Raw genomic sequence first — 9,953 nt, forward strand, 5'->3', positions numbered from 1 at the left:
ACCTGAATGTGACTGTTGTCTCAGGCTGTGCTCAAGGGATGGGGTAGAGCCTTACTAGGGCTGGTGGCATTGATTTTCTGACCATGAAAAATCTCCTGCAACCTTGTGATCTTTTTGTTTCTGAGCCTGTGCACTGGAATAATCCCACGTCCTTGCTTGTGGAGGTGCTACAACAGAAAGCACTATTTTTTGAGACATTCATCATTTATGGTTGTGGGGGAAATAGGAAAAAAAAGCCACAAAGAAGGAACCTGTCAGGACATCTGTATTTCTAAAAGCAGTCTTGTAACAAGCTGCTGGAGTGGGTGTCAGTAGTTTACGTTAACCAACAGTTTCTTTGTGTGACTTCTTTTTCCCTCAAGATGCTTTCCTTGGCCTGATGGCTGTGAATGCACGTTCACTGTTTTTCTAAACATCCTCTTTTTTTTAGGCTTCAGGTGAATGGCTTCATTGCAATCAGGGAAAAAGTGGGCCATGAACTCAGAGAAAGGGCATTCCCAGGTGTTATAGGGCATGTGGTTGAAGGCTAATCCTTGTCTGGGACTGGGGAACTGGCAACCGGGTAAAAGTATCAGGTCCTAGAAGGCAGCTTGGATTTTTTTACATGGAGTTGAACCGCTCTAAAGATCTTAATTGCCAAAGAGGGTCACCTGTATGGCATTTTAGGAAAAGAAGCAAAACCTGATTATGTCCTTCAGAGAAACAGTTTGTTTGTGTGCATGCTCCCCAGCGACTTGCAGCACATAACTGAGCGACCAAGCAGGACAGAGCCAGGGAAAAAGTAGCAATGCTCAGTTTCATTTTAAACTGTACACTGATAGTCCCATACCGAATTACTAGTTTGCCCTGGCATACTTAGCTGTCTGCTCCATCTCACTGATTCCTAATTCCTTACCCCCATTAGCTTCCCAGGCGGGATTTCACTCAGGCCTCAATTCTGCAGGTGGGTGTTTTCGTATGGGCTTAAGAGGTCAGTGTGACTTACGCACCCTTTAAAGCCTTTATGAAAATGTTGAACCAGATCACTGGCTTGAAAATAAACTGAATTTAGTAATATTATTTACATGCACAATGTCAAGCAAGATTAGAGATGCTTTTTTAAGAAGTGACAGAAAAAGAATGTAGACCTATGGTTATTAAAAAAGGCTTATTTCTATGGGAACAGACAGCAGAGGTATGTGTTATTTATTCTTTTTACTATATTTCATACTTATAATACCTGCAATGGAAATTTTGGGCTTTCCTATCTGCCTTTCTCTGAAAGATCACACAGAAATCCTCTGAAAACAGAACAGAAATACTGAAGAAATTACGTGATTAAAAACTGACAACTGAGATAGGAGTCAATTTGTATTTAGCATATGTAAGCACTTTTAGATATTCTTTAATCATACAAAAGGAATAAAAAAATTGGCATAGAATTGGGAGGGTTTCCTCCTTTTTTGTCAACTCTTATCTTCTCCTTGGAGTGTTCCTCAATAAGTTCTACAAAAAGCTCACCTTGATGTAACTTAATGTAATTTTAATATGCCATAAAAATAGCACGAGATTCTGAAAATATTTTCTTCATTCACATCTTCTGTTTCCAGTTAGATACCCCACTCCATATTAAAACATATATTTAGTACATATGCCTGCTTAATGTACATTGCTTTAAAATACCTAGTTTTTCAGGTCTTCCAATACTCTGTAAGATTTATTAAAGTAGGACTGAAAATGTTGCTGAGATTAAATCCTGTGTCATTAATGTCTTCTGCATTCAGAATATCAGGAGCATTGGTTTTACTTCGAAGCCAAGTGGCAGTTTTATTTGGAAGAGAGAGAAATCAATGATGAAAATCAGAATAAACCTGTTTTTCCAGCTAACTATGACGCAGAGGAGAGAGAAAAGGTAACTGCAACTTCAAACTCGGGATGACTCTGAACTGAGAGAGGTGTTTTCAAAGAGACACAACAGGTTTTTTTCAACTGTTTCCAGTGTCAGAGTTGTCACGAAGTCTTCTTTTTTTTTTCTAAAATATCAAGAAAGAAAAAACAACTCCTATCCTTGTCTCAGGTATGTGTTAGCATAAAAAAGCAACTGCCACCAGTCCTGGGGTTGCTGCAATGGGAGGAAACAGTGCAGAGAGGCAGACTTCATGGCCAGATGTGTTGATGCCCAGAGCAGGTACAAAACATAAGCCATGTCTCTTTGAAGGCGAAAAAGGCAAATGTCTTGCCAGGGGCTCTAACTAAAGCCTGACGGAGCTGTGGCCCGAGTCCCACAGAAATCCCCAGGTACTGGGAGTTGGACTTGGTTGTGGTCCTTTGAACAGAAGATGGCCATCCTAAGCAATCCTCTGCCAAGGCAGGCTGTGCCCAGGCTCGTTTTAAGTGTCTTGAGAGATGGTGTTTCATCACGTTGCATGGGATACTATTTTATAGCACACATGATCTGTCCTTTGCCTCATGTCTTCTGGTTATACCTTTTTAACTCAAGAGAAATAAGGCGCCTTCTTCTATGGTGTTTACAGCTTTCTGATACGTGCTGTCACCTCTCAAAACTCTCCACTTAGCAGCTAAGCAATAAGTATGCAGTTCTGGTCATCTTTTCCCATGTATCAATCCTTTTTTTCAGATTATTAAAGCATAGTTCTAGCCTAAGAAGTCACTTTGTATATATCTAGGTGCTTATCTGCACAGTGAAAGGTGCCAATGGATGATAGCTTGGCTGTGGATAATAAGAAATTGCTCACTCTAAATATAAATAATAGATACCATTCCCTGTTTATTTTATTCATTCAGTGCCATAAATTTGCTACTAGCTTTTTTGTCCATTCATTTTACAGGAGTCTTAGGAGAGCTTTAGGAGAAGTTAAACCAAACAGTATTTCCCCATGATCATTTCAAGAAAGAACTGCATGAACTCCTAAAGCAGAAACAAAATTTACCTTCATTACCCTAGCCCAACACATTTGGCCTTTTAAGCTATTTATTTTGATGTACAAGAAAGGAAAATGTTGCTTGACCCTCAAACTCCACCACTGGCCAGAGATCATAGCCTGACAGAAGTAAAGGGACTTAATTTGCTTGTGAGCTGAGCATGTTAATAGTCCTGGAAAGAATAAATGAGGAGAAGGTAACTATCCTGCCTGCCTTTTCCCCACAAGTGCTTTCCTCTGCAATCCTTCCAAACTAACTGTCCACTTGTGCCTGGAGGTGTAGTTGATTGCCTTTCTACAGGCAATTAATAAAGCACCAATATTTGCCACCGTTCTTGCCAACAGGTTGCTGTATGCGTGTTCCTGCTTAGCAAGGTGCACCTTTCTGCGGGTGCATACCAGCTGCAGGAGGTGTGAAGTGAAGCCCTCAAATGTGGGTTGCAAAGGCAATTTCCCTCTCTAAAAGAAATTACATGTCAAAATGCTAAGCAGCAAAGACCACATTTTGTATAAGTAGGTATATATCCTAAATTTAGAGATAATGAGAGATGTGGGGATAACAGACAAATTAACTGTTCTTGAATGTTTAAACACAAGATAAATCCTTTTTCAGTGATACACATTTGGAACATGTTAGATACACTATGAAAAGGCAGACAGGATCAGCCTTGCTTCTGCAAACAAATCACTTGCCCTGCTCACTTTCCCATGCTGGACATGATGTGCTACAAAACAAGGGAGGAACCAAACCAAAGTCATCCAGGTCAATTAGACTCTGAGGAGCTCACCCCTTAAGATGGAGTTGCTTAAACCAGCCCTGTGAAAGGACCCAGAAAAGGAAACAAAACAGTTGGAAAGGGAGTGCTAGCCAGCAACGGGTCACCTCCTGGAGGGTGAGTAAGTCAGAGGCAGCTGTAATTACCGTCTGAAGGAGTTTACAGCAAGGAGGGAATGTGTGAACTACTTCCAGGGCTTGGCAGCAGCTCAGTGCCTTCACCAGGAGGGGTTGCGTGTTGACACCCCCATGCATGCACTCAGAGCTACCAGTCCTCACCTGCCCATTCCAGGGAAGCTGGGCTGGTGTCCCATCACAGAGCTGCACAGAGGCACAGAACTTGAAAGGAGGTTGCACTTTTGAAAAGTTTGAGAAATGCTGCCTTGGTGCAACTAATCCAGCAGGTTTGTTCCCAAGGACAGCTATCCCTAGTGTAAAGCTGTTTCAGCAAGGCGAGATGACATCAGATGTGTGCAGACCATCAGTGATCTGAAGGGCTAAATGGAGCGACACTTGAGCTGCCTGCCCGTGCGCCCAGAATAGCACCTCCATGCTTAGTCCTCTTGCCTTCAGTGGTATTACACATGTGTCAGTACTGCTCCACCAGCATCCAAACTGCAGCAGTGAGGCTGGAAGGTTTGCATGTGGCAGAGGACAGCATAAAGACGTAAATTCTTTATATTGCAAAAAGAAAAAGGAAGCAGCAGAGTGAAGCTGTAGTCCAACTCTGCCGCTTTGATGTATATGCAGATAATCCACAACCAAGTATGTAAGGGCAGAGGTGAAAATAAACAGATAGAAATGCAAACCCTTTGACACTTCATACATATCACAGAAGCCAAGAGCCAGCCAAGAAGCAATTCAATTTATCATTATGTAACTTAAGTTTCAGGAAATAAAGTTGCCCATTTCCTTTAAAGGAACGTATTTTTGTTACTATAAATTTATTGGTGTTGAGATCATTTCAGAATCTGGGGCAGGAAAAAGTGGGTTCTGGAGGTACTTTCTCTAGAGAAAATCTGATTTTCTTTTGCAAACCTTACAGTGGGTTTGAGGTTTTTTCTCTTCTTCCCTCTCCTGGGGAGGAAATGCTTCTTACATTTGCAAATTATTTTCCATTTTGTTCAACAAATGCTTGTAGAAAAGGAGGGAAAAGGCTTGGCAAGAAAAAGTCAGAGAAGGGGGCTTGAATTAATATAGTCTGAAATTGATCCCCTAAAGAAATTACTGACTCAGAACTTTTCACCCTCCACATAACACCTGGCTAATTGAAACAAGGGAGTTGTGAATATTTCCAAGATGCAAGAAGAGGACTGACAAAGTAAGCCCTTACCGACCCTATTTTTTTAAATAATTGGGAATTTCTAGGATGTGAACTTGGAATCCATCTTCATCTACTTTTTGGCATTCTTGGCTTGCTTAAATCCAGCCAACTTCTTGGCCCATTAAGAACTTGGTGCATTGAGCTGAGGTGCAGGCTCATACGGTAGCTGCCACTGTGCTGGCTTATCCCATGCCACAGGCAGCAGTGCAGGCAACACATCTGCCTAACACACTTTCCCTGTGAGATGAGCTATTCCTACCTGGCAGGGGAGAAGCCACTCTGCCGCAGCCACGTGCCCCACTTCCAGTGCCCTACCCTGACACCGCCATCTCTCCCTCAGACATACAGGAGATGGAGCTCCGAAGGCCGGGGGGGAAGACGAGGCCACGATGCCCCCATGATCGCCTATGACGCCCTGCTAGGCTGTGGCGGAGACTGGACAGAGCTCTGCAACCGCTCCATGTTCCACGGAGGTGAGGTTCCTGCGCCTCCCACCCTGTGCTCCCTTGCCCAGGGTTGGGGAGAGCCCTCCTGGCTGTCAGCAGCCACTGCTGGCCAATCTGCCATGTCACCTGCTACATCTGCACCCCTGGGTTTACCCCCTAAGCCCCCTTCTTGCAGTAGCAGCTAGCACACAAGCTGTTTACGGCGCTTTTCAAATGTTGCTCCAAGCCTCATGGTTTCATCAGAGGTGCACGAAGAGTAAATCCAGTATGGCTTTGTAAAGGGTTGGCATCTTCCCCTGCAAAACACCAGCCTTTGACAAAGCAACCTTTCAGGCACACACAGTGAAAACAAGTACAGGAGAAAAATAATGTCATGCCCAATCACGTGCCCAGCAGATAAAATCTAGCACTTAGAGGCACACAATTTCTTCTACAGCTGTGCAAGAGGTAACTCTCTCGCTGGCAGCCGCATCCTGCTGGGCTTTTGAGAGGACCAGTGTAGCTGCAGGGGGAAGGACCCCAGCCCCGACTCACCCGCTCCCTCCCTGCCTGGCCTGGGCCCTTTGCAGAGGCTCTGGGTTACTCACTCACCCTGGTACAGCGGTGAGAGCTCACAGCCCCTCGCTGCAGAGCCTGGCAGGCATGAACCCGGAGGCAGCACACAGAGCATCAGTGCTACTCACCATGGCTGGATGTTTTAAACTGTGTGCAGTGCCATGCTACGCTGCGAGGAAGGAAGGGACATTCTCCAATCTAGGATGTTTGTTGTGTAGCAGGGACCCCTGCAACTACTCTTCCCTCCTCTTTTCCTAACAGTGGCCAGCTGCTTGCAAGAGCTTTTGTGTTGGAGTGGATTTTCTCGAAAACAAATAAGCTTCTTGGCCCAGGAGCACATGCTACAGAGGCTTCACCACATGCTTGCCTTGGCATTTCTCTCTTCCCTAGGGCATCCTTACCTGCACTGTCAGAGACAGGACACGAGGTAGTGCAACCCTTTGGGACTGACCCAACATGCCCCCACCATGTTCTATCAGCAGTTTAATATTTCCTCCTGTGTGCAGCATGAGTTTTGGTTGTGTATGTGAAGGTGACACTAAGAGACCGTTGCAATTGTGCTTAAACCTGCAGGAGAAAGTGCAGCTACTGGGTCTATCGCCGGCTGCCTGTACGGCTTGGTTTATGGCCTGAGCAAGGTCCCAAAAGGCTTGTACCAGGACATGGAGCAAAGGGAGAGGCTCGAGTTCTTGGGCGAGAATCTTTACCGACTATCCATGGAGGAAAAGTAAAGCGGTTTCTGCCATTTTCTCTTTCTATAAAGACTATATCAAACCCTGTAGATAACTGACTGATGTTCATAGCAAAGGAATTAGCTGAGAGTTAGTCTGAAGGAATATATGTAGATTGTGTGTGAGTGAAGATAGCTGAATTATTCAAGATTGGTTAGATATTTACAGTCTTGTGGGGTTTTTTTACAGATGTAGGGATTTCCAAGTATAAAGAGTACTGCCTAAACCAGTGAGATAATCTCAAATGGAAAAACAGAAATAAACCCTTGTTTGACTGATTTCAGTCTAACTTGCCATAATACCACTTCCTAAACAGCTGTGACCAGCATTTACACATACAAAATTAATTTTCAGAACTAATGCTTTCCTGCAAAACTAATGATAGTACCTACTTATGGGGATATTCTCTGTATATTTGACAATCCTTTCACCACTGTGTTCCTCCTTGTTCTCAAATTTAACATGTCTGTGACACTTGTAAGCCTAATGTCTCATGGATTAGCTTTAATGAACCACTGATCCCTGTATCAGCACTGTGGTGCAAGGTATTGTTACATTAGAAGCTTCCAGAAAAGGAAAAGCCAACACTAAAAATACCCCCAAGGAACAGCAAAGCACCAGTGCGTCTAAAATTTCTGAATTACACTTTTATTCTTCTTCAGTCTTCAGAACAAAAGTTATTTTAAAATATAACTGGCTGAAATATTTGTAAATAAATTAATCTTACACTATTTTCTAAGCATCATTCTTTATTTTTAGATTGAGCAGATTGTATGTTGCTGTATCAGTATCAGAATTTTTGGCTGAGGTCTTGTAGCAGTTGTAATAGGTCAGCAGTCAGGCTGTGATATATTTCACAAGTCTGAATACCACAAAAACCGCAGGAAGAAAACAGTTACAACTGCTTTACCTTTTTCCTTTTTTCTCGTTCCTCTTTCCTTCTTCCTTTTTCCTTCTTTTACTTTTCCCTTTATTCCATTTATTCATTTTTTCCCTTTCCTTGCCTTGCCTCGCTTCACCTTGGCTCTCCAATTTTTAATTCAACTTCTGTTTTTCTTTTTCTTTTTTCTTTTCCTTTTTCTTTCTCTTTTTCTTTTTTCTTTTCCTTTTTCCTTTTGTTTTTCTTTTTTCTTTTCCTTTTCCTTTTTCTCTTTCTTTTTCTCTTTTCTCTTTCTTTCCCTCTTTTTTTTTTTTTTTAATTTTTTATTTTTCAACAAAACCAAAAAACTATGATTCAGGTAAAAGTTGCACACAGCAGACAAAGTAAACAGTAGACCCTGATGAAGGAGATTCTGATGCCCCTGCAGCAGCACAGGCATAAATCTGGAAACCTCAATGAAATGACACAGAAGAAGTGAGCACAGAATTTGTTCTTGGTGTTTAACCTTATGCTTTAGCTCAGAAGTTCAGAAACTGAGGTCTAAGTAGCACTTTCTAATCTCTACCGTGAGTGATTGCCTACATGGTGTTGGTTTCTCCTATCTTTCTCCAGCTGCTGAACTGTTTTAAAAAGATAGCTAAAAATACATAAGTACTTTCCTATCCCTTTTTCCATGTAAGCAATTGCTGGAATCGTCACTGGGATGTTATGTGGCAGAAAGAGAAGCAAGTGATCCCTGTTGTTATGAATAGCAGACTGCATGACAATGTTTGTAGGAAAAGGTTTTCCATACTATGAGTTACTTCACACACTGCTGTTTTAGCATGTTTTCTCTTGGCAGCTTCTCAAGGTGCTTTCTTGTTTGTTTTGGGGATACGTTAAACAAAAAGGAGCATTTGTGTCAGTAGCTTTTGATTTAAGAGAATTCCAAGGCTTTCTAAAAACATTCCTTCTAGTTTAGGATGCCTCTAGCATACCTGTAATAAAGTCAGCAATAGAGAAGAGAGAAGAACATATCCTGTGTAAGGTAGGATTTTCTCTAGTACTTTGTCTTTTCTTCTTCCTTTAGAAAAAATTATCACAAAAAAATTATCACGAGAAAATTATCACAAAAACCCCCTGAAAAACATTCATAACTGTTTCCACTTCACCTTCTATCCAGGCTGGGAGGACCAAGTTTTGTTTCAGAGACAAATAAGAGAATATAATTTGAAAGGTGGTTCCCAAAGTCTAGAAGTATAAGGCACCATTTCTGCAGCTTTTGAGGTGAGCGGAGAGTTTGCCATCGTTTCACTAAAAGCACTATAAAGGCCTGTGCAGTGGACCGAGCATGCACACTTGCTTCTGGTTGCCTTCCTCATCTAGGGGCAGGTCATTGCACCAAACACCATGCAGAGCTGGGCAGCAATTGGATGCCCAGGGATGAGGGAGTCTACAGGATGCTGCAGCTCGTGTGCTCTGGGTCATGGCCATTTCCCCAGAGCCAACCAACAGTGAGGCAGAGCAATCCTTCAATCTCTGTCAGCTTCGGTGAGTTGGACAGTGTTTTCCAACTTTTTCCTGTCTTTTGATGAAGTCCCCATAGTGCTGCCTCCTCCTGCCCATGCCCCTGTCCCAAGTGCTGTTCCAGAATGGTGGCTGGATATTTAACTTGTAATTCAGGATCAAGAGACAGGGCCTTCTCTTCTCCACACCTGAGACAGTAAACCAGAAACTCCTGCTGCCCTATGCCCTTAGCAAACACCATGGGAAGTCACCCCCCCGGCTATGCAGCAGCCTCCAGACCCCTAACAAAGTGGGAAGGCAGGAGTGTGTTCGTGAAGGAGGGTGCAGGCAGTGCTGGGGAAGAGTGCCAGCTTCTCTCCCTGTGCCGTGGCACGTCGGCTCTCCTCCACTCTGCAATACGATGGTGTCTGCTGCAGAGGTTTCCCTGGGACAGGCCAGCCAGCAGGATAGTGTTGCACTGCTGCCCATTAGCATATCAGGCTGTTGCCACTCTGATGCTGCTATGCTAAGTGTCACCGAATAACCTATAAATAAATAACTAAGCTGCCTGTCTTAGGTATCTTAATTATTCGTGGGCCAAGAAGACAAGAAACTTTTGGAGATGGCCTTGCCTCCTCTGGAGGTCCAAGCAATCTATCCTCCAGACTCTGAAAACCATGCAGCAGCACTTCCAAAAACCAGCAGCACATTGAAGCAGCATCACACACATTAAAAACATTGAAAACCAGCATCTCCAAGTGAGGAGAGGGGTGAGGAGACTGAAGTCCATGTTAGGTCATCTCACAGCTTCAGGGAGGAGCCAAAGTATCTGCTTT

At 43.2% G+C, this 9,953-nt stretch overlaps 1 protein-coding gene across 1 annotated transcript in view; it reads left to right on the plus strand.

Moving 5' to 3' along the window:
• The window catches only part of ADPRHL1 (ADP-ribosylhydrolase like 1), a 28,751-nt gene extending 21,323 nt beyond the window's left edge, over window positions 1-7,428 (plus strand). The window contains exons 6-8 of the mRNA XM_030474010.1: window positions 1,764-1,891; window positions 5,361-5,493; window positions 6,595-7,428. Of these exons, the coding sequence (XP_030329870.1) occupies window positions 1,764-1,891; window positions 5,361-5,493; window positions 6,595-6,752 (419 nt within the window). The 3' untranslated portion in view covers window positions 6,753-7,428. The remainder of the gene's footprint in view (window positions 1-1,763; window positions 1,892-5,360; window positions 5,494-6,594) is intronic.
• The last annotated feature ends 2,525 nt before the right edge of the window (window positions 7,429-9,953 follow it).

This window comes from Strigops habroptila, chromosome 2, assembly GCF_004027225.2.
Source record: "Strigops habroptila isolate Jane chromosome 2, bStrHab1.2.pri, whole genome shotgun sequence".
In the NCBI taxonomy this organism is placed as follows: domain Eukaryota; kingdom Metazoa; phylum Chordata; class Aves; order Psittaciformes; family Psittacidae; genus Strigops; species Strigops habroptila.